Here is a 23,856-nt window from a genome sequence, read left to right as displayed (position 1 = left end):
ACTTGCTTATAAATACAATGTATAATATACAAGCACGGTCGCATGCCCCGCGCTTATATGGCTCGTTATTATACTTTCTTCGACATAGACATTATTATTGTTATTATTATTATTATTATTATTATTATTATCATTAATCATCTCTTGGGATATTATTATTTCAACAATAGCAACGGTTCTCCTTTTTGGTAGTTCCGGCATTAACCTTTTGAAAGGTATATTATTATGATGTTTTAGATGACGCATGCAATAGTCTGTCCGGACTTACCGCATTTGGAATGCCCGTTATGTCCGGGACGAAACTGGTGATACTCAGCAGCATTCGATATCCTCTTCCGTAGATGACAAACATAGAGATGGTGACATTAGACGAAAGTACCACGAGATGACCAATGGGGAACGTAACAGGCTGCATAGGAGCTTAGGTGAAAATTACAAAAATAGAGAGGCTTATAGGAGGTGGTAGGTGTTATAGCCGTGCGCTTACTTCCAATGGATAAGCACCATTGGAAGCGGAGCTTTGGAGGGTAGAACATAGCCAGTAGTTATTAACCACAAATTGGGATCCTGATGGGCAAAACAAGGAGATTCTTGATAATGGTCTGAAAGCACCTCAATAGACTTGGTCGGAGAGCGATTCAGAAGTGAAATATAGAGTTCGTGGGCGCAATAGGTGTCGTCCACCAAAATGCGGTTTCTATTCAACCAGGAGAGTCACCGTTGACGAGGAACCTGAAAAGTCGACACAGAGGTGAGTCTTTTGAGATCATTCTTACCCATACAGCATAGGTAAACATTACATACATTCAAGTCCGAGGAGGCGAATGAATAATGTGTCAAACTATTCATAGAGAAGACGATATCTCCGGAGAAAGCTTTGGGTGCAAAATGACCTAGGATATAATATTATATGGTCTACAATGCTAGATTAATAGTTAAATTAAGATTATAATTGTTTCAGCGTAATTAAAATGTATAAACCATCAGGCGCCAGATATAGACTATTGTGATTCTAAAGCATTCCGTCTAATTCGGCCAACTTCTCAGCAAGCTCATCAAACTTACCTAAGATTGGCATAAACATCTCGTGAACTGGTCTGGATTTCCTCTTGTCGCTCACATCCGTGCTGGTTGAAGGTGGAGTGAATTTCGATGGTGTCGGTGTCGATGACAGCCCGTAGTTTAATGAATTCATGCTTGTTAAAGGAGTGATATCTGCGGGATATCCATTATGCAATACATCTTCGTCATCGTCGAAGACATCATCATCCTCTTCCTCTTCTCTTTGGACAGGAAGGATGCTATTTTTCTTTCGGAGAACAGGACTCTGTATGTTGCTGGGTGTTACTTCTCTTGATAATGGGGATCTTAATGGCAGAGAAAATGTCTGGTTACGAGAGTCCAGATCAGTGGTGGTATTGTTGTGACCTGGTGTGATTGTAGCCAAAGAATCTTTCGAAGAGAACGAGCCTACATGAGACTGTGTATCATCGTCCTCGTGTGCTTTAATTGGGGTCTTTTGGATAGCTTCCTTCTCAACTTTCACTGGAGACTTATTAGCTGGTAACGCGGAATCTTTCTTAGTAGAATGTTGTATCTTTACAGGAGAAGCCGTTGCTGAATTGGAACTGGTGACAATATCAGCATTTGAATCTTGTGTCTGTTTCACAGGGGAAGCTTCAATCAGCTTGGAGACAGGTTCTTTGGGAATATCCGCCTGGTTCACCTTACCACCAGGAGCGATATCGCTGGCAATGAATTGACCAGGAACTTTAACAGTTTCCTTTGATTCCTTGACTGGAGTGACGTCTGTTGATATGAATCCACCAGGAACCAGCGTGGGAATGACTTGTGATACTTTAACAGGAGTAGCGTCTGGTGATTTAGGCGAGACAAGAGTGTGCTTGTTCTTATCTTGTACTTTGATAGGTGTAGCCTGATGTGGTGTATAACTAGCTGCAGTTGGAGTGGAGACTTCCCGCAACATTCTAACAGGAGTGGCTTCTATCGATTTGTCATCGGTTAAAGCCAGACTTCTGTTTGAAAAGCCTTGTGCCAATTTGATTGGAGTTGATTCTATAGGTTTGTAGTAACCTCCAAGCTGCTTACTGTCATTCTGCTGCAATTTCACAGGAGTAGACTCTATAACCTTCTCAGGAGCTGCAATTAATGTCGATTTACTGTCTTCTTCCTGTAACTCAATGGCACCATCTTGAACTCGATCGAACGAATTCTCTGAGGCTACTTCAGTTATAGGAGAGAGGGAAGTATCCTGAGATAAGTACAGGGCCGATGGCATGGAGAAAAGCGGTTTTGTACTCTGATCCTTATTGGTGGATCTGTCGTCTTTCTGAGCTTCTTTTTTCTTTGCTTTTGAAGGACTGACATGTCCTTCCAAATTGACGATATCAGGTTCTGGAAGATCGTCTTCTTCGTCACTATCTATAACAACAATTCCTCTATGCTTTTCTTCTATACTTTGCTGACTGATTTCAGCGATGTCATCATACTCGTCGTCGCTTTCAACTGTGACTTGTTTCACAGGAGCCGATCTTTCTGATATTTGTAGACTTCTTTTTAGTTCCATAACTTCTTCCAAGTCGTCATCGTCGTCGTCGTAATCGTCTATTTCTAATTGTTCTTGGATATCGGAAGTTACCTGAGTCAACCTATCAAGAATAACCGATCTTCTTAACATTACACTTGGAGATACAAATTCTCTCTCTTCATTTCCAGATTCATCGTCAAGACTTGGGCTATCGAGCTGATGATTGGAGCGTCCATTCTGAGCCACGAATCCCCCAGGTGGTGTATCTGGAGAAAAGGATCCGATGGAAACTTGGTCGTAGTTGGCAGATGATACCGCTGTTGGTTTGGCAAAGATATCCAATGGAGATTTAACTGAATCTTCAGGATTTAAGGATATGCCGCCCTCTTTTATTAAAGATGATGGAAGTAATGTGTACTTCTTCTGGTTCGCACTCTTTTTATTGTTTTTCGTTATCACCAAGGGCGTTTCTGATGGATAAACGTCACTGAGTATCTCAGATCCCTTTTCGTCGTCTTGTTCAGGGTTTTTCTGTTTCTCAATTTCTTCATGTGGAATATCATAATAACTGTTAATATCAAATCCTGCCTTCTTCTTTTGTTCCCGGATTAGATCCTCATCATTCGTGACTTCCTTGTCATCGCCGTCCTCTTCATTCAATTGGAGGTCTGAAAGATTGTCGAACGTCACCGATTTATTGTTAGTCTTCTTCGAGCCGCTTCTCTTGAGCAAACTATTACTCTTAGAAAGGCTGTTTCCGCGCAATAAAATCAGACTTGTGTTGGCACTCTTATTTGGAATGCTATCGACAGATTGCAACGATTGGGAATCGCCATGTTCAGCTTCCCCAATATGTCTAGTTTCGTCGTTGGTCTCTACCAAACTGTCCCTGGAAGTCTTTTCCAACTCTTCATTCTTAAAGCAATTTAATCTAGCGAGTCTTTCTCCATAAGTCTCAAGACACTCAGCGGGTACGAACCCAATTTTCCCATCTTCTTCATCAGAGTAATCTTCATCGTAGTAGTCATCGGTGTCAGATCCGCTGTCATTGGACGCTCTTTTTCTACTTCCAGGACTGATTGAGCCTTTATTACTCTTTCTTCGCTGTCTAACGTTCATCATCCTCTCTTCTTTGGTCATTTTACGAATCAACCACCAGTAATTATCTTGATCATTAATTAGATACACGGGCTCGTCTCTAGACAATGAGCAATGCGATGGATCTGGGCCCAGGAAATCATACAAACCATATAACTTATCTGGATCCAAGTCTCGTGGGGGAGAACGTGGAGGCGATGGTGGTAGCAACAATTCGTCACTTCCATCATAATCGTTATCCACATTGTCGTTGTCGATGTCGTACTCGTCATCATATGCATTGTCATTGAAGAATATGCCGTAAACGCCTTCTTCTTCGTCACTATTTGAGGCTTTGTTGGCGATTTTGCTTTTCTTATCTTTTGATGTGAGTTCTTTGGTAGTTTCCTTAGAAGCGCTTGAGCCATTATTTTCAGTTTTAACATCGTCTGTTGATAAGCGATCTTCCTCAACAATACTGACAACTTCATCATCGATTGGAATGGGCGGTAAGTCCTTGGAGCGGTCTGGTTTCCTCACTACTCTGATCAGTTGGTCAGAAGTATCTGATTCTTCCATTCCAACGGGATCGTCAACCTCGACGGCCTCGAAACTGATATCAGCAATGTTTGGCGACAGCGCCGCGTCCTCGAACTGGTCTGTGCTATTGTTAAGATCTCCATCGTCAGTTCCTCTGTCTTCCAGAGAAACTGGAGCCTTTGGCTGCGAAAATTGATCTGAATCGTTTATACTGAGAGAATTCTTGCGCGTAAGCAAATTTCGAGCTGCTTTCTTGATTGTCAGTGTTTTCCTCTCGGGCTGAGGAAGAGCCTTGTTTTCTGGCTTCGTTCCCACGGTCTTCTTCTTGTTCTTGTCGTCGTTATACAGCTTATCGAACTTGGTGAGGAATTTTGCCTGTCTGTCTGCAAAGAGTTCATTAGGGTTAAAGATATTATTATGCGTGTCGCGTTGTCTGTCCTCTTCGCTTTTGATGTACTGCAACACTGTCAGCTGCACAGACTCTTTTCCCAAGCCTGAAAAGCTCTTGTTGACAATGACGGAAGATGACTGGGATTGCTGTGTTTGGTTCGACGAAGTGGACGACATGAACGAAAGTTTTCGTTCGAGATCCGATAAGAGCTTATTGGTTGTGGCTAGTGTAGAAGATGACTCGGTGGTTTTGCCGCTGCTGTCTTCTATCTTATCGATGCTAGTGTCATTGGCTTCGTGGGTGTCCTTAATGCGGACACCAGCAGAGTTGCTGCGTGATCTCATGACTGCGTTGTGTTAGTTTTGGTGTCTGCTTCTTTCGGTGCTGTCTGGCTCCCCAATGGAAACTCTGTTGATGGTGATGACAGCGAGCAGTGTCTGGTGAGAGAAAATGGGTCCACCAATGCAGTAAAAGAGTGGTTTGAACGAGATGAAAATCCACTATATGATTTCCAGCCTTCTTACGGCTGTCGAGATGCTATTCAAAGGTTTATTTACGCCCAAAATACCCCGTTTATACCCAATAGATGCGTGGTGGATTCTTGTGCCCTGTGCTTTATTAAATCAGGGGACTCGAAAAAAGACGGAGAAGTTGAGAAAACTGTCTGGAGTGGGAGAGCACAGACGAAACTGAGGGAGTCTAGGGTGTCTCGAGTGGTTTTCTCGGGGATTTGATGGTCTACCAGCCGTATATAGCCAGTACAAGAGGTGTGTTCAGTCTCAACAACGTTTGTAATAAGAAAAATCCTGGATCACAGATATTAGTCTAAGGATGAATTGGTAGATTTTAGTATGGCAGTGTCTGTGATAAAAACAAGATACAGATATCCTGCACCCAGCGTTGTTGTTTTGTTTTAAGTTAAATAATAAAGTTGTTGTGGATTTTGGCGACGTTTTAGTTATTAGGCACTTGCACCAGGGCGGAAGCGTTGTTTCAGCACCCAACAGAGTAGACGCCGAGGCTGGAATTGGATCTACGGGTGCCGGGGGTATCAAGCAGAGAACTTTTATATATTTTATGTTACGCTGCTTAAATGCTGTGCTGATAACCCACCATAAGCACAGACTCTAGCATCTGAGATTTCAATAAAAAAAACCATGTCTGTTGTCGTGGAGTACAGTACATATGTACCCTGAAAAAAAAAATATCGCGTTTCGAAACGCATTCTGTTGTGCGTCTCAGACACGACACTAACTGGGGTCAACTTATACCGACCAAGTCCAAGAGTGCTACTTCGAATTAGAATGTCTATTGATGGTTGTCAGTAAGAGAATGGTAAGGTTGAAATTAGTACCCAAACAGCGGCTTGGTTGTTACCATTGTAATAGAAACCTACAATTATTTATCTGTATTCCCCTTGTGCACAAATCTTGGGTTTATCTGCGCAGATATCAGTACACTTACGCCTTGGGCCGAACATTAGTGGCAACGGGAGAACATCAGAAACAGGCTAGCAATTGCTTAGGGGATGAACCCCTGGTTACCGCTGTGATTGGTCCGCTTGGAAGGTTCCATCTGCGCTGGAATAGGAGGCCTTCTCAAACCAGCATTGTCAACTGAAACAAGCCCTGGGGTCACAAAAATATCTCGTAGTAAAGGGAACCCGTCCAACGTAAACTTACCGTTTTAGGTGCAACAATGATGGTTACTATCAGGACTATTCTGCGATTTCGAACTCTAAACTATGCATGGTAATTGTTGGCATGTCTAGTGAAACACTGTAGAACGAGCCATCCGCCTTGTCCCACCTCTATCACAAGTTTAGACGAAGTGTATTTCATTTGGAGCTGTTATCCACAGTCCATTTATCCATCTGGGGCAGTCTGGTGTGAATGGTCAAGACAAAGACAATTATGAGCTGGAGAACCATCTGTGAAATGCTTGTTTCGGTAATTTACGTAATTTGGAAGGTGTCCATCATCTTTTTGCAACTCATCTTCAGCAAACCTTCTTCTTCTGCCTCCTTTTTCAGTCTCTTTTTCAGTATCTTGTATTGTTACTCTTTTTGAGAGCATCATAATGATGAGAACCAATACTTTCTGGAGAAATTCATACCTAATTGTCATCCTATCAATCTCTAGTGGATCAGAGAATATTCATTATTACCTAACATCTAGCCGTTCTTAACCTTAAAAATTCATCTTACTAACTTCAATAACTACATTGCTTCTTCAAGGCTATTCTCCGAACGTTATGATATCGGAATTACCGCATTTGGTAAGGTTCCGGGCCTTCTTAGTGATGATGAAATATCACGATTTGGAAAGGAACGTACAACTAATGAAGAGAAGCCTTGACAGCTAAAGAGATCGGAACAGCCGCTTGCGGTATTTCGGTTAACTATCAGTGAGATATTCGTCTAGGTAGAAATTTGACATAAAACAGTAACCAAAGAGTTTGAAGGAAATTACCTCAACCGGACCCGTTTATCCGTAGGAACCATTTTATAATCTTTAAGCCATCTTATTGATCTTGTAATATGCCTCATCAAAAGATATGTAACCTCGAGTCAACAGATAGCTCTCTCTTCATAATCCAAAGGTGATTAGTAATTGACACAGAACTATCTTAATATAAAAGATGGTATGAATAATGCCTCGAGTAAACCAAAACTCGTAGTGATCAGAGACATCTTCATAGATACGATCTACAAACTTCAATAATATTAAATCTTTCTTCTAGTAAAAAGCAAATAAAAATGACAGAAACCGTTTTAGTTACTGGTGGTACAGGCTTCGTTGGCAATTGGGTGGTGCTTAAGGCCTTGGAAAAGGGGTATAAGGTCAAGACTTCGGTCAGAAACTTAAACAAAGAGAAGCAATTGAGAGATTCGCTAGTTGAAACTAGCAGCAAGTTGACTAAGGAAGTAGTTGACTCGAACTTGGAGCTCTTTATTGCTGATTTGACTTCCGACGCCGGCTGGCTCGAGAACTTTAAGGATGTTGATTATGTTCTTCATGTGGCTTCGCCATTCCCAGCGGTTCAACCAAAAGATCCTAATGAGTTGATTGTGCCAGCCGTCGAAGGTACATTAAGAATCCTTAGGATTGCTGCTCAATTTCCTTCGGTTAAGAATGTTGTTGTAACTTCTTCTTTCGCTGCAGTGGGCTTCGGTCACGACCCAAAGCGTACTGAACCATTCACGGAAGTCGATTTTACAAAGGTCGAGGGAGTTCCACATATCCCTTACGTCCAATCCAAGACATTGGCTGAACAAGCTGCCTGGAAATATGTCAAAGACAATCAGGTTAGCTATTATTTGACTGTCTTGAATCCAGCTTACATTTTTGGGCCACCATTGAAGAACGGTACTGGCTTTGGAACTTCGTTGGGTCTTATCCAAAATTTATTAAACGGAACAAGAAAAGATGGAGTTCCAAGCATGTATTTAAGTGTAGTGGATGTTAGACAATTGGCTGACTTACATGTTGAGTCGTTGACCAACCCAAGGGCAAAGGGAGAAAGATTCATTGTTCATGCTGGACCCAACATCACCTTGTTGGATGTAGCCAACATCTTGAGAGAGTCATTACCTCCTAGCCAAACCGGTGACTTGCCAACAACAGAGTTGTCAGGACCAAAGGATTATTCGAAGAATTCCGATATTAGTAAGGTCAAGACTACCTTTAATTGGACACCATACAGTATAAGTGAAACTCTTGTGGCAACTGTTGAAGGGTTTGACCTTTAGGTAGAGATTGGATATGGATGCTAAAGGTTATTTCTAAGTTTTAGATATGGCACCTGCTTTATGTTTTTGAATATACCGTTAGAGGACATATTAGAGTATTTAACTGTAGGAGCTGTGAAAGTAATTCCTAGACAATTTTGCAGCCTATTTTTAATATTGAAAGTGAGGACAGAGTTACGGTATTACCATGAAAAATCGGCTTGGTTTACTCTTTCCATTGAACCGATTACTGTAAAATGTGAAAGACTGACGTGATATTGAGCATAAATTTGCCATGTTGTTGGAGCCTTTTCGTCAGTTTCATGAATGCTACGACCTGTTCTATGACACGTCATATATGGTGTCGGCTAATAGAGGTAAACAGGGCAGTGACAGAGTTGCAATCATTCTCAGGTAGGTAAGTATTGTACAATAATAGACTACATTCACTCACTCCATTCCATCAAATGGGGGGGTGGAAGTTAGCGAAGGGCAATAAAGCCTAAAGAAGAGGACTCTAATTGAAGGGTTCATATGAACAGAGAACCCATGTCTTCTCTACCATGTCTCCTTAAAATGGATATTTTACTACAGTAAACTGCTCTCGGAATCATACAGAATACAGAATAAACCTACAGGAGACTCCATCAAGGACTCTCCGTATTTATGGCTCAAGTCTTTATAACAAAAATCACCCTATGTGAAGATAATGTTTGCATAATATGATTCCCGAATAATAACCACACAATTGGATACTTTCATACAAGTTCATCCGAGTGAACCACCTAAGACACTACAAAGGCTTCCCTCTACAATTTGTTCTTCCTCTCCAATCACCAATTACCAATCGTCAATAACCACAGTTTTCATCATTTCACATAGCTCTTCCCCATATAAATAGTGCAACTTTCACCATATGCAGTGAAAATCACTACGATTAAGAAGATCGCTACAATGAAGTTGTTAACTACAACGATGAACACCACTAAGAACACCTCTAGCACCTCACCTCGTGGCTATTTACTCACCACATTTCTTCCTTCTCTTTCTCTGCCTCCTCTGCCTCCTTTGAGTCCTCCACTCTCCATTTCTCTATGCCTCCTCCACTCTCCATACATTTTCCAATTTCTCTCTCCTCCCACCTCCCACACCACATCCACTCCACCTCCTACACCACATATCACTCCAATAACATCCCCATTGGGCCCTCCACCCACTTCCTCTTGATCTACGCTCTCCCACCTCCCTTCCCCTTTCATCTACCCTCTCCCTTCCCTCCCCTTAAGGAACGAATCTCGGACTTCTTCCCATCCCGCTATCACTTCCTAATTGGGAACATGTTCCCCCACGAAACGCTTCTGTGAATTTTTCACTATCACCATAATCACAGTGTTATTTGTCAGTAATGGAACTTCCGTGGCTGTGACTAACAGCTCTACGATTGGGCCCTATGTGCATTCGGCCAGCCGCCTGCTGGTAACGTTCTACTTTCTACTCTCTACTGTGGTGAAAATTCGAATTCGTAAATAATTGTGTAGTATAAATAGGACTTTATAGTAGCCTATGCCATGGATCACCCCATGAAAAGTGAAAAATACCAATTCTGTAGTATTGGATTTGACATTTTATCACTAATAATTACCCCTTTCCAGCAGCAAATCACATTATTGGACACTCCGGGTCGATTAGTAACCCTTACCTCGTTCCGAATTTGCTCTTTACTTGCTTTAAATACGACTTAATCCCGTAGCAATCTATTACACTGGAAATAGCAATTGCCATTTTCAATTACCAATATAAGAAACAGCTTTCGACTACTTAAGATCAATATTGTTCTTTTTTTACCAACAAATTGCCTCAATTAACACTATCCTTTAGCTTCAATCATCCAAAATGTCTGATATCTACTTAGTCACAGGCGGTACCGGTTACGTTGGTAGTTTCGTGATTCTTCAATTGCTCGAACAAGGAGCCACAGTCAGAACGTCATTAAGATCGTTAGTCAAGGAGAGACAATTACGTGAGTCCTTGTACAACTCAAGCGACAAGTTGACCAAAGAGATAGTCGATGCCAAATTGTCGGTTTTCAGAGCAGACTTAACCTCAGACGACGGTTGGGCCGAGATCTTCGAAGGTGTCACTTATGTTCTTCATGTGGCCTCTCCCTTTCCTGCCACTCCACCAGATGATCCTGAAGACTTGATTATACCAGCACGTCAAGGAACAGTAAGAATCCTTAGTTTTGCTGCCAAGACTAACACAGTCAAACATGTTGTCATTACATCGTCTTTTGCAGCCATTGGTGCTGGTCACCCTCCAACAAAAGTCACCTTCAACGAAGAAGATTGGACCGACATTGTCAATTTGGATCGTCCATACACAATTTCCAAGACTTTGGCCGAGAAAGCTGCTTGGGAATACGTTGAAGAGAACAAGGTTCAATTCGGCTTGACTGTACTCAATCCAGTATTGATTATTGGGCCTTCATTGAAGAACCAAGTCACAAATTCGACATCTTTGAACTTGATCAAGGCGTTGATCGATGGTTCCAAAAAGGATGGTGTAGATCACGCTTCTCTTCACTTGGTTGATGTCAGAGACGTTGCCAAGCTTCATATCCAAGCATTGACTACGGAAGAAGCCATCGGGGAGAGATTCATAGTGGCCAGTGGTCCTACTATCACTTGGCTCGATGCTGCCGAGATCTTGAGATCCAGAATCCCTAAGAATCTCATTCCCAACTTGCCTTTGAGAGAAGTTGGAACCCCCCAGAAGCCACTTTTGACTGATATCAGCAAGGTCAAGAGAGTATTCAAGTGGACACCTATTCCAAATGAAGAATCGTTGGCAGCTACTGTTGAGGGTATTTTGGAGAGAGGAGACTTAGGGAAATAGACAGAGACGGTGCAATAAGGTCAGCCTTAAAAGAGCAGGTAAAGAACAGTTAACGAATAGCTTAAGAATAGTTCAAGAAAAGGAAATACTTGAAGAAGAAGAAGAATGTAAGACATTTCTAAGTGGGAAAGTATGTAATGTGATGAAGTTCAGGTTAATAGTGAATTCACTATGAAAAGAATGATAACAAATCCGTAAAAAGAATGTCAACTCATTCTCTCTTTCTTTCTTTAAGAAACCTACTCCCCTATATCTCTCCTCAACTCTCTCCTCTCCTCCTTCTTATCTCTCTAAGTACGTATATTTATAAGAATTGAATAAATTTTCATCATCTCAACCTAAGCTAGCTAACAACAATCTTTACTTGTTAACAACAGCATTGATGGCATCGGCCAAGTACTTAACGTTGTTGTCGTTGATACCAGAAATGGAGAATCTACCATCCTCAGTAGCGTATACAGAGTACTTCTCTCTCAACTCAATAACTTGCTCAGAAGACAAACCAGTGTAGACGAACATACCTCTTTGCTTCAACAAATGGTCCCAGTTGTAGTTGGTCTTGTCCAAGTTCTCGTACAACTTGGATCTAACGGTGTTCAATCTACCGACAACCTTGTCCAAGTCAGACAACCAAGATTCCAACAAGTTGTATTGTTCATCAAAGATGATCTCGACAATCTTGGAACCGTGGATTGGTGGAGAAGAGTAGATTGGTCTGATCAACTTCTTCAATTGAGACTCAATGGCCTTGGAGGCATCAGCAGACTCAGTAATAATGGAGATAGAACCAGTTCTTTCACCGTAAAGACCCATGTTCTTGGCAAAAGATTGACATAAGGCGTAAGACTTGATCTTGTCTTGGGCAACCAACTCGTTGATTCTTCTGATCAAGTTGATATCCTTGTATGGGTTACCGGAAGCGAAACCTTGGTAGGCCATGTCGATAAGTGGGAAGAAACCCTTGTCTTGAATGATTTGCAAAACTTCATCCCATTGTTCAACAGTCAAGTCCATACCGGTTGGGTTGTGACAACAAGCGTGCAAAAGGACAATGGAACCGTCATCTTGGCTGGTCAAAGACTTCTTCAAGTTCTCGAAGTCCAAGTCGTTCTTGGATGTCTCGTAGTAAGCATAGAACTCTGGGGTCAAGCCAGCATCCTTAAAGACAGCAACGTGGTTAGCCCAGGTTGGCTTTGGAACCAAGATCTTCTTGTTGGTGTAGAATCTGTTCAAGAAGTCACCAATGACTCTAAGAGAACCGGTACCAGAGATGGTTTGAGCAGTGACAATTCTACCAGAGTCAATCAACTGCTTACCGTTAGGGTCCTTGTTGGAGTTGTTGAAAACGAAGTTCTTAACGGCATTCTGGAACTTCTTGGATCCAGTGATACCAGTGTACTCCTTCTCCTTCTCCAATTCGAGAAGAACCTGTTCGGCCTTCTTGACTGATGGGAAAATGATTGGCTTACCGGTGTTGTCTCTGTAGGCACCGACACCAAGGTTAATCTTGTTGGTGTTGGCATCAGCGACGTAGGCCTCGGAAATACCCAAGATCTTGTCTGGAGGAGCCAATGGGATTTCACTCCAAGCCTTGAGTTGGTTGTTCAAAGATGAAAAGGCTCTGACTGGCACTCTGGCGGACTTCTGGGCGTGTTTAACGACGTAAGTTCTATACATTTTTGCACGAATTGAGTGTATTACAAGAAGAGATATGGGTTAACACGAAGTTCTGGTAGAATTCGGTGTTATAATATACGGCGGAGTAAAAATTTCACTAATAATCACTTCGACAGCTGTACCAAACACGGATTTGAAATTATTGAAATTTTTCACTATTATCGATAATTACTATTCACCACGAACAATGGAACAAATTATAATACCAACAACAATAATAATTAAATCAATTGTCCTACCAAAATTACTAATAAAAATATATTAATAACTACTGAGAAATGTTTCTTCTAAAACTTACAAAAACCTCGAAACTTTTCACTCTGTAAATAATTACTGTTACCCACTCAACTATATATACTGTAGGTCGACACCGGAGTCAACCCACAAACTAGCTGCCAACAGAGCCATTTATGACACCTCTCGCATCCGCCAACATGCTTAACCCCACTTGGTCGTGGTAGCGCTGGGGATCCAAAGCCTATCGATATGACAGTCAGGGGACGACGTGGTGGTGTGAGAGTGTACAGTGATCGGCATGGCAACAGGCAGTCGGCGTAGAACGACAGCTCTGGCGGTATTAAATCGAATCAGATGACTCAAATTAAGTGGGTGCAACCCCGAAGTAGGCAATTGCACCAGTGGCCCAGTCCGAGGAGCGAGGTACAATGGCCAAAAAACTCCAGGAGTTTAGTTCGTGGTGGTTAATGAGCCCGTGAGTTAATATCCGACCGTTCAAGTGAAAAATTGACCGTGAAAAATTTGGCATTTGCAAGCCTGGTTTTTGGGTGGTTTGTGTTAGGATTACCTGGGGTTTGGGTGGGGTGGAGATTAGGTTTTGGGTGGTTTGCTTTTTTAATACGAGTTGGTTTACGATTTATTCTAATTCTTTCAATTGGGGGATCTTCAATAGAACCCCATACTACAATTTTCCGGTCACCATCTGGCAGCCTCTCTGATTCCCGTCCACAGGTATTGTATCCCACGGCCTAGCGGATGCACGTGAATTAAGGTCCATTTCGGTTTTGGTCGCATCATCGTAGAGATGCATTTGGACTTACAATCCTACCACCAACTAAAGGTTCCATTCCTACATGGTTATTCCGTATTATTCCGTATGGAGGTTTCCCCTCCTTTTCGTCGTAGTTGGTCTCATCCACAGTATATTATAGTAATTACTAGTGTAGGTTCCAGATCACTAATTACCGCAAGAGAAAATACTGGAATTATGGACAGAAACCCGTCCCCTCACAATACAACGTACAAAAGCTCAGGGCATCGAATGCAATGAGACTAATTAGGTTGACCCCAAACAGCTTTAGAACCTTTCTTCGACACTTCTATGGATCATTATTCGGTATATCTCTGCTCTGGTAGCGGATCTAGTTCTTTAGACATGCAGGAGTTGGGTTGCACCTACTCTTCATGTTGCCTCACGACTCCGTGTATACGCTCTTGTTAATGTAAAGTGGCCTAGTTTTTGGGTGCGAATTGTCACCAGAGGGCACTTTTAGCATGCTCTTCTGGGTCCGTATTTTCGTAAAAGCCATTGGATTGAGTTGTTATTTCACTGCTGTGGCTTTATCTGGGGAGTTTTGAGGAATCGTGTAGTAGGGTTTTGGTGTAAACGTAGAATGTGATACGATATTTTTGTACATCCTTGTTCCGTAAGGGTATTAGATATGGCAATGAAGGAGCTCCTTTTGGATTTACACGATAGACCCTGGAGCCAAGCAGAATAGAAACATTCTTCCTTACCGATTAGAATTGATTGGAATGGCTTTAACCCCACAATCAATGTATGGTGGTTAATACTTATGATTATGAATAATTGCCTTATTACTGGCGGCATGGATGTTTTATTGAAAAGTTTGATGCATGGATGTTTTCTATTTTTCCCATGGCGCTACCAACTATTCCAATTTGGGGTAAAAGGCACTACTTCCTATGTGTACGACAATGTCGTCCACATACTTTCTTCCTCACTTCTACAACGACATTTTCGCAATGCGAATCTGAAAAATTCCAGGCACGTGACCCAAGATTTTTCAGATGAGCATTAATTTTTTTTTTGTATGTAAAAGTATTTAGCAATGGCATATCTGGTTGATTCTGGAGTAATATTATTAGGTTTAAACTAGATAAAATGATCAGGACTATGTATGTATAGGTATATGAGAGCTTGTGGAAGCTAGTTATTCAAATTTTTCAGTAAAAAATACTAACATTTTGGTAGAAAACCCAAGAATGCCCGTTCCAAGAGAGCGCTTGCTAAGAAAGAAGCCAAATTGGTGGAAAACACCAAAACTGCTTTGTTTGTTCCTGGTGCAACTGGAAACAAGCTCTTACACGATGCCATGTGTGACTTGATGGCCTTAAAGAAGCCAGAGGCTAAGAAGTTCTCCAAGAAAAACGAAATCAGACCTTTTGAAGATGCCAGTGAATTAGAATTCTTCTCTGAAAAGAACGATACATCTCTCATGGTGTTCTCATCCCACAACAAAAAGAGACCAAACACTCTCATTTTCACCCGTTTCTTCAACCACAAGGTGTACGACATGATCGAATTGTCCATACAGAATAACGTTAAGTTGTTGCAAGATTTCAAGAAGCTCACATTCACCATTGGATTGAAACCAATGTTCGTTTTCAACGGCCCAGCATTCGACAACCATCCTGTCTTTCAGCATTTGAAGTCCTTGTTCTTGGACTTTTACCGTGGAGAAGAAACCGACCTCCAAGATGTAGCCGGTTTGCAACATATTATTGCTCTTTCTGTAGGAGAAATCGAGGATCTCAACGAGACCAAGAACTTACCATTATTGCATTTCAGAGTGTACAGATTGAAGACCTACAAGTCGGGGCAAAAGGTTCCTCGTGTAGAGATCGACGAAATAGGTCCACGTTTTGACTTCAAAATCGGTAGAAGAGTCACTCCAGCACCAGAAGTTGAGAAGGATGCCAACCAGAAGCCTAAGCAGTTGGAAGCCAAGGTCAAGAAGAACGTCAGCACTGATTTCATGGGTGACAAGGTTGCGCAGATCCACGTTGGTAAGCAAGATTTGGGTAAGTTGCAAACAAGAAAGATGAAGGGTTTGAAATCCAAATATGACCAAGATAGTGACTTTGACAATGAGAGCGAGGACTTCATGGATGAAGATATCGAGTATGATGCTCCACAACCAAAGAAGCAGAAGGTTTGAAGTCTTGAAGGAGAATAAATCTGAAATAAAGGAGAATAGAGAAATTACTTGCGAACGAGAGTTGGGGCAAGAAGATAAAAACTGGAGTTTTTTAAATAGCTGTATATTATTAAATTATCTGCATGTTCAATACATTAGTCCATAGAACGTTGGGTTGTTTGTAGTTAGTAGAATTAGTTGTTATACCAGAGGGTGTTTAACCGTTGATTTGGGGAGACCTCATGGCATTCCGAGCGGTTGCAAAATACTAGGAGTGGCCCTAGGAGTCTAATCTTTAATGGGAAAGGAATTAATTTGATATGGCTTTTAGTAAATAGTTGTTTGAGTTGGCCATTAGACTGAATGCATATGTTATATATTATTCATCTTGTTTATTAGGTCGAATATTCTTTCTGTATAGTGACTCTTAAAAAAGTAGCTATATATTATCAGATTGGAAGTAAAATTAATCAGTTACAAAGGTTCAGGTTCTTTGGCTCCATTTCGGAATCAGTAGTTTTTTGGCCGTTTTGCTATTCTTTCGTTAGTATAGAGAGAGTTAGCCGGTGAATTACCATATCCTACCTCATTATGGCAGCTTAACATATACCAATGAGGGGTACATCCAGAACTCCAATATTTCCCTTTCTAATTCAGTATTATTTTACTCTCGTAGACCTTCTCACCAACCCCCAATTCTTCTTAGCCCTCCTCTAATACTAAACTCAATCGTATTACATCAACGAGAATTACCCACCATAACCACCAATTCTGACCACCACCCAAACTTTTCGCACCCACCATAATCTGCAACCATAGCCACTAACTAATCCTTTTACCACTTAACCTTTCACACCAAACCTTTTGCACCCAATCCTATCCACCCACCATAACTTCCCACCATAACTTCCCACCATAACTTCCCACCATAACTTCCTACCATAACTTCCCACGTCTATACACCTCCCGATTCTACACCACCAACCAACTTTTTGCATCCGATGGGGGAGGGGGGTGCTTACGTAATCACACACCTCATCTTCTCCCACAAACAACCATCGCTTATGTAATCGTCATTTTCCAGCGCAAAAACATCAACACGCTGAAATCATAAGAATACCAATCAGTTTAAGGAGATAAATCAACCACTTTTCTTTAGTTCGGGTTGTTTCTTTCGTGGTCATTGCTTGTGTAACAATGCCGTCATCGTCAGGGTCCATTTTTAGGGCAAGAAAACGTCCAAATACAGGCAATTCACTGACACTGGATGATACTATTGGTGTCGCAACCGATTCTAGTAATGGTAACAATACTACTCGTGGAACGATTAACTCGTCGAAAGCAGCACGGGAATTGACCAAAAACAAGAAGTACTGTGTTTCTAGGCTTCCGGCGCTTCCCTCGGTTCTTGAAAACAGCCAACCTCTGGAAGTTCTTAATGCATATTCCGACCATGAATCTAACTATTCACTAGTCGTTAATGAGAATACAATCAATGTATGGAGTTATAAGTCGACAGACCCATCGCCTTTGGCCATACAATTCCCGATAGAAAGCGGGAATTCCGCTCCTTTATTGCCTCTCGCAATACTTACAAAACCATCGAGTGGAACAAGCCAAGACCCAGGTCTTGTGATCATCTACTCCAACACAGGAAAGGTCAAATTCTATGAAAGCGTACAACATGCTCCGGCTTTGGGGCTCATCAACGACAAATCGCTCGAATTGACCATTCCCATCAATTCAGGCAGAGGCGAGTATATCACATTGGCTGAAAATGTGGAACCAGCAGGTATTGTCGTTGCTACTTCGTGGAAGAGATGTATATTGATCTCATTGAGAGATTTCAAGAGCAAACCGTCATTGTCGACTATAGAGCTTCTCAATTCATCGGGAATTTCCAGATTATTCCTCCTAAAGCCCAAAGATGAAATTGTAAGCATTAAATCGGGGAAATTGACCAATCACGGCATGACACAAGAAATTATAATTCAAGATTCTGCTGGAGCTTTCAATTTATTTACATATCAGTTGCTTTCAGCAAACGGCAACCCGTATGTAGAGAAGAAGTTACTGTTCAAACAGCATTTGAGCAGCTATGTGGAGAATAGTGTGGATGGCTACCTCCCAGGATCTAGCTTAAACATCAAATTCCTCGATTTATGGCCACTTTTAAATTACGACGGAGTATACCTTGGCTTGTGTGATATTAACGAGTCCATGAAAAGTGGTGGTTCGAAGAACTTGTTACTTTTGACCCTCAAAATCGATTCGACAGGTGTCTTATTGTACGGCTCTCACAAATTATTGAGGTACGAGCCAGATTCCATCGAGTCGTCTACAAACAAGCCAAAATTGTTTCTTCCAAAACCTGGGAAGACAGCTTTCATTACCTTGGATAATACTGTAATTATTACAGATATCGATACATCATATATAGAGAACCCAACAACCTTCTCCTACTACAAACCAAGATGGGAAGATGTGATTAGATTGAAGTCCTCAGTTGAAGTCATAGGACTTGGATACGAAAACCAGTCTTCGAATTCCAACCCAGCAATCCTAATTATCAGCAAAAACTTTGGAGTTCTACGTGTTGAGCGTTTCCCTGAAATCGAGAGTACTGATGATTCTCAGGACCCAACAGATCCATTGCTAATTGTCAAGTCCCATATTGAACAAGGCATCTTTTATGCTGATTCGACTGAAATTGAATTTGACATCTATAGAGAGGTCCCACAAAGTGTACTCATATTTGCTATGGAGAAAGTTGTAAAGGAAATTATCAATTCAACGTCACCATATCTTCCATCATTTCTCCCATCCACTGCTGCATTCTTAAACCAGAAAAGCAAGTTATACCAAGAGTTGATCAGCTACTCCGAAAGAAACTTCACCAGCATCTGCCCAAAAATTGTTCCAAAGATTGTAGAGTATTTGGAGAAAGTAGAGGCTGCTGAGAACTTGTGGGCGTATGTGGATGAAAATCACGAAGTGAAAAAAATATTAGAGTCTGTCGTTAAACTGTCGGACTTGTCACTCTCCGAAACTGGTGATGTCCTAAGACAATACTTCAGTAAAGGAGTGGAATCCATCAATGGTGTATTAACCGATTTGATTGTCCAATTAGCTTCGACTGGATATTCACTTACAAGCTTGACGGATTTGATCGTTAAAGTCACATACAACGGCATTTATCTTAATGAAGCCAAGTATATTATCAACCATCCGGAATATCCTATTACTAAGTTGTGGATCTATGACACAGAGTTGGTCGTAAGAATTGATGAGATATTTACAAAGGAATACTATCATTCCAAAGGAACAATACTCACTGAACTGAGACTGGTGAACTTAATTAAGCTCACTGAAGTCTTGTACTACTTTGTAACTAATGCAATCAGATACATGCAATTTTATGACAAAGAAAGCCCACAACTTGTTGAATATGCGAAATGGTTTAAAGAGCGGAAGCACCAATGGATCGATGCACTTCTTAAAAACTTCTTAAGCAAAGAGGCCCTTTCCATTGCAGAAAGGTACAGAGATTTCTCCTCGGTAGCATTTGTATTAGACACTGAGAGAAGTAAAATAGTCGATAAGAATAGCAGGGAGTATAATGAAGTAACTGACAAGTACGCTTACTTTTTTGATGAGTACAAGTATGATTTTGCTTCCAACTTGTATGATTACTATTTGAAGAATGACAAGATTCAACCGCTCTTGCTAGACTTCACGAACCATAAGGCATATCTCAATGAATTCCTCCAAAAAGGATCGTATAAAACGACCACAGTTGCATGGATCCGCTATTTGTTGGATCAGGATTTTGGGAAGGCATCTGAATCATTAGTTAAGTCTGCTACTCATAGCAAACATGATAATTTAGATAACAAGGAATTGAAATACTCTCTTGCCAAGCTCTCAGCAATTGCAACCAAAGGCACAAATAAAGCCAATACCAAGCTCATCGATGAATTGTTACTGCAGTCGGAGAATAGCTTAGTCTCAATCAGATGCCAAAGTAAGCTCCGTGAGTCTTTATTGAGAGACTTTCACGGAGAAGCAAAGGTCTTGAATTTCGACCTCGCTGTGAACTCTTACACTAATCCATCTGTTGATTTTGGAACCAAGACAAAACTACTAGAAGACTCTTTTAAAGCGTTAATAGACAATAAGCAATTGTCCTCCCTAGAGCTTATTAACTGGTTGACCTTGATCAAACCCTCTGTTCTTGGAAATAACGGATTTGTATATGCATTGAAGGTTGCTGCAGTTGAAACTAATGAAAGAAAGTACCAATATTTTGCTCAGTTGATATGGCTCAGGCTAATCACTGTGGCTGATGACTGGTCCATTCTTAACAAGGATAATTTGGGATCTAGTACCGATATCCAAGTTCAGGATAGAATAAGAAAGACTGTTTTATTCCATACGTTGAAGGAGATCTCGTTGGACTCTAGGCTAGTCTCACAATTACGTTCGTTGATAATAGAAAAAGGATTTGATGATGAAGAAGAGGACGATATAGATGTTAAAGAATTCAACGAGCAGTTGCTAGCGCAATTGGATAGTTTACGTGAAGGCTACGATTTTGAGGATTGGTTGCAATCCATAGAGCAAGATGTCAAGAACAACTTAGTCTAAGATCTTGTCGTCTCGCATTAAAAAACTTCGTAATAATTGCCATGTGTATTATACATTAATAAATTTACATCCCATTTAGTTAAACTTTGTGACTCTATTATACATTTGATGTGCCTCCGTAATGCTCCAGGAAGCCTTGGATTGACATGGCTTGGTGGATTCATTTCTGGTTTTTATTTTAGACCTCAATCCACACCCTATATTTGTGTTTCTTGCGATTGCTTTTCTATATCGCTTTCTTCTATGTCCACTTCGTTCTCTGATTCCAGAATTCCCTGGCTCTGTGAAGCGTCTATGCTTGTATTGGCATCTTCTCCGGTGCCTTCTCTGTCCAACTTGATTCTTACCAAAGCTTCTGGTAGAGGTACCGCTGTCTCGTAATCTTTATCCGTATATTTCATCAATCCCAAAGATGCTAACGAGATGGATTTCACCACATTCTGCCAATTGGCGAGAATCAATGCCACGCTTTCTGTTCCTCCTTTCATTGTGTCCAACTTGTCGCCTATCTCTTCTAGATAAGACGCCAATTCTCCAGTCAATTGGCGGAACTCGTGTAAACGAGCCAATTCCGCCCGCTTGTCAGCGATCTTCTGGTTATATATATTTCTCAGCATGACTCTGGGTTGTACCTTGCTGTGGTGTTGATTGTATGTTGTATGTTTGTATGTGTTTGTGGTTCTAATGGTATTTCTTTAATGAACTAAACGGCGTTCAGAGGTTATTGTATCTACAATTCTCTATTTCACTGTAATGGAATTCGCTGCTAAACTTGTTGACTTCCGTAATTAAAAGGGACAGCAGAAAAGAAATAGCCAGTAATAATTACCAGTAAGTACCCGTTAAAACAACTAAAGAAGAAGAAGAAGAATCCATTTCTTTAAATGTCATATAAATTTAGCCGCTAACTAATTTCTGTATACGCGATGTTTTGATTAGAATGTCGCGTTTTGTAGAGGGTGATAAAGAATGGGAGTATAAGGAGATGTGTGGAGACATTGTAATAGTGGTGAGTGGTTATAGACGACATTTTATCGTACTGAGAGAAGGAGAGACAGTTAGAGAGGTACACACATTGAGAGTATGAGCGATACACACAGAGAGAGTATGAGAGAGAAGTAGAGAAACTTAGATAAGTAGATAGTGAGAAGGAGAGAGGCAGTGTGTGTGAGAGTTAGAGAAAAGACTAAACAGTGAGGAGACACAGAGAGAGTGTGTATGAGAAGGTATCCAACATTACGGCCTACGACCAAAGAGGAAGAACTTGCAAAACAAAAACTTGTTATTGAAGTAGTTGACATTCAACTTCTACCCTTTCCATCACCTCATGGTTTCTCTCTTGTCGATTAACATACATACTCTCACTCTTACTCTTACTCTTACTCTTACTCTTACTCTTACTCTACCTAACCATAGTTAAGTCTCTTCTAATATAATGTCCTGCACACCATTCTACAAATTCACGTGATCAGACCCTCCTTTGTTTACCTTTCAAGCAGCACTGTTTATGATTTTTAATTATGATCAACAGTCTCTTTATATTACACAGTAAAAGTAGTAGAAAACACCTCTCTGGAATAGCAAAGCAATGGCCCGGAAATCAATAGATTTCTCCCAGTCGCTTCTAAAGTTCCAGTCCGCCACGAATCGAACAGGCGGTGGAACTTCTCCTTCTCTGTCTCAATCAAGTGGATCTTCGCAATCACCTCCGCCATCACAATGGAATGGCGGCAAGAACAATTTTAAGGAAAATGATGGTATTAATTCACAGGATGAGGATATTGAGGCGTTAAAGAGCAAATTTGCAATTCAAAACAGGTCTTTGGCTAAGAGCAATTCCGTCTTATCCAGTAGGATATCGGATCTAGAATATAGAGTGAGTGAGCTCATTAATGAAAACGTGAAACTCCGCAAGAACAGAAACATAAGAGATATCGAAGGAAAAAAGCAACTAGAAGACAAACTTGGAACGATAGAGTCTAATTTATTTGCAAAGTTCAATGAAATATTTCAATTCTTGAAGAACATACGAAGTATTGAAGAATTACCCCGTAATGCTCAATTAGACATCTTATCACAAATCAACAGACCCGTAACATCCACACCATTAGAAGGAGATGATTTCTTTCCAACAACTCTAGATTTCAGTGGGTTTCGTCCCCAATTCAATGCTCTGGAATTTAATGAAGTGAACCAATCAGAGGAATCAAGACATGACAATGCAGGGGACCAAGCATTCATAGAAGATGGCGCTTCGGACTCAATAACAGACGGAAATAAAATATCGACAATTCTTGAAGTTAGAGAATCAGAATCCGATGTCAGTTCTGAAAGAATTCAGGAGACGCCATCGGAACCCGTTGTTGATCTCACTACAGAAGAGTCACAAAGGGTCGAGAAAGTAGCGCCCTCTACAGCGTCTCGACCTGTCATTCGTAGGACCACAAAGCGGGAAACTCTTTCAGGTACTGAAATACCGTCTCTAAAAGAAAATCAAGAACAAGAGCCTTCTGGAGAAGAAAGAGACCTCAAACAGGATATTTTAGTTGATACTAGCAGTCAAGAAGAACATGTAAGGCCCCGCCGAAACAGGAAGGCGGTTGATTACAAGGGTCCTCCATTAGGAGGAAAGATGAGAAGAGAATCAGTGAAGATGCTCGATGCGGTAGGAGATAATGTATTGATCAACTACGTGGTACCACCAAAGATTAAAAAAGAGAACGAAGTCACCAATGAAAAGAAAAGAAAAATCGATTCAATGCAATCTCAAGTTAAGCGCCGGCCCTTGGCTAACATTACAAATACTTCTCGATCTCAGCCTGTAGATATACAAGGAAAGAGAAATCCCGGAAATATTGTATCAACGAGAGATAAGAACACTAAGCTGTCTAAGGACTTTGCGCCAATGGAAGAATACCAAGAGAACAAAGACAGTGCCTCCGACTTGTCCGTATTTGATTTCGAGGAGGTCCAACCACGAAAGCCCAATATATATGTGGGCAAAAGAGGAAAGTCTAGAAGACATACCATGCTTATGTAGACATATTCTACATTCGGATCATAATAATCATTGCACGTACAATGAAGACTATCCAAATATTACATTTTTGCATTTTACAAACTCTGTAGACACATTATCTATGCATTAGGGTTGGTTAAAATAGTATACAAC

The 23,856-nt window shown here is 41.0% G+C and overlaps 8 protein-coding genes across 8 annotated transcripts; 5 read left to right on the top strand and 3 right to left on the bottom strand. All coding sequences in view use genetic code 12, as the record gives it.

Annotated features, from left to right (window-relative positions):
- Nucleotides 1–714: 714 nt before the first annotated feature.
- BUD14 (protein phosphatase regulator) lies at nt 715–5,118 on the bottom strand. The gene has a single exon (XM_064919535.1). The coding sequence runs from the start codon at nt 4,898–4,900 to the stop codon at nt 1,013–1,015; it is 3,888 nt and encodes a 1,295-aa protein (XP_064776109.1). The 5' UTR covers nt 4,901–5,118; the 3' UTR covers nt 715–1,012.
- A 1,880-nt stretch (nt 5,119–6,998) lies between these two features.
- Nucleotides 6,999–8,402, top strand: RJT20DRAFT_28622 (SDR family oxidoreductase). The gene has a single exon (XM_064919534.1). The coding sequence runs from the start codon at nt 7,315–7,317 to the stop codon at nt 8,305–8,307; it is 993 nt and encodes a 330-aa protein (XP_064776108.1). The 5' UTR covers nt 6,999–7,314; the 3' UTR covers nt 8,308–8,402.
- A 1,299-nt stretch (nt 8,403–9,701) lies between these two features.
- On the top strand, nt 9,702–11,361 carry RJT20DRAFT_28586 (SDR family oxidoreductase). The gene has a single exon (XM_064919531.1). It carries the CDS (start codon nt 10,180–10,182, stop codon nt 11,179–11,181), a length of 1,002 nt encoding a protein of 333 aa, XP_064776107.1. The 5' UTR covers nt 9,702–10,179; the 3' UTR covers nt 11,182–11,361.
- AAT1 (aspartate transaminase) lies at nt 11,362–13,159 on the bottom strand. Its single transcript, XM_064919532.1, has one exon. The coding sequence runs from the start codon at nt 12,856–12,858 to the stop codon at nt 11,542–11,544; it is 1,317 nt and encodes a 438-aa protein (XP_064776106.1). The 5' UTR covers nt 12,859–13,159; the 3' UTR covers nt 11,362–11,541.
- A 1,797-nt stretch (nt 13,160–14,956) lies between these two features.
- RPF2 (rRNA-binding ribosome biosynthesis protein) lies at nt 14,957–16,205 on the top strand. Its single transcript, XM_064916634.1, has 2 exons — nt 14,957–15,015; nt 15,092–16,205. The coding sequence occupies exons 1-2, from the start codon at nt 15,002–15,004 to the stop codon at nt 16,056–16,058; spliced, it is 981 nt and encodes a 326-aa protein (XP_064776105.1). The 5' UTR covers nt 14,957–15,001; the 3' UTR covers nt 16,059–16,205.
- A 966-nt stretch (nt 16,206–17,171) lies between these two features.
- On the top strand, nt 17,172–20,783 carry RJT20DRAFT_28569 (uncharacterized protein). Its single transcript, XM_064919530.1, has one exon. The coding sequence runs from the start codon at nt 17,235–17,237 to the stop codon at nt 20,682–20,684; it is 3,450 nt and encodes a 1,149-aa protein (XP_064776104.1). The 5' UTR covers nt 17,172–17,234; the 3' UTR covers nt 20,685–20,783.
- DAD2 (Dad2p) lies at nt 20,761–21,536 on the bottom strand. The gene has a single exon (XM_064916633.1). It carries the CDS (start codon nt 21,299–21,301, stop codon nt 20,882–20,884), a length of 420 nt encoding a protein of 139 aa, XP_064776103.1. The 5' UTR covers nt 21,302–21,536; the 3' UTR covers nt 20,761–20,881.
- Nucleotides 21,537–22,236: 700 nt separating this feature from the next.
- Nucleotides 22,237–23,807, top strand: SGO1 (Sgo1p). The gene has a single exon (XM_064919529.1). The coding sequence runs from the start codon at nt 22,273–22,275 to the stop codon at nt 23,722–23,724; it is 1,452 nt and encodes a 483-aa protein (XP_064776102.1). The 5' UTR covers nt 22,237–22,272; the 3' UTR covers nt 23,725–23,807.
- Nucleotides 23,808–23,856: the final 49 nt, after the last annotated feature.

The sequence above is a fragment of the Scheffersomyces xylosifermentans genome (genome assembly GCF_036884685.1).
Source record: "Scheffersomyces xylosifermentans strain CBS 12540 chromosome Unknown RJT20scaffold_2, whole genome shotgun sequence".
Classification (NCBI taxonomy): domain Eukaryota; kingdom Fungi; phylum Ascomycota; class Pichiomycetes; order Serinales; family Debaryomycetaceae; genus Scheffersomyces; species Scheffersomyces xylosifermentans.
This window is presented reverse-complemented; position numbering and strand designations above follow the sequence as displayed.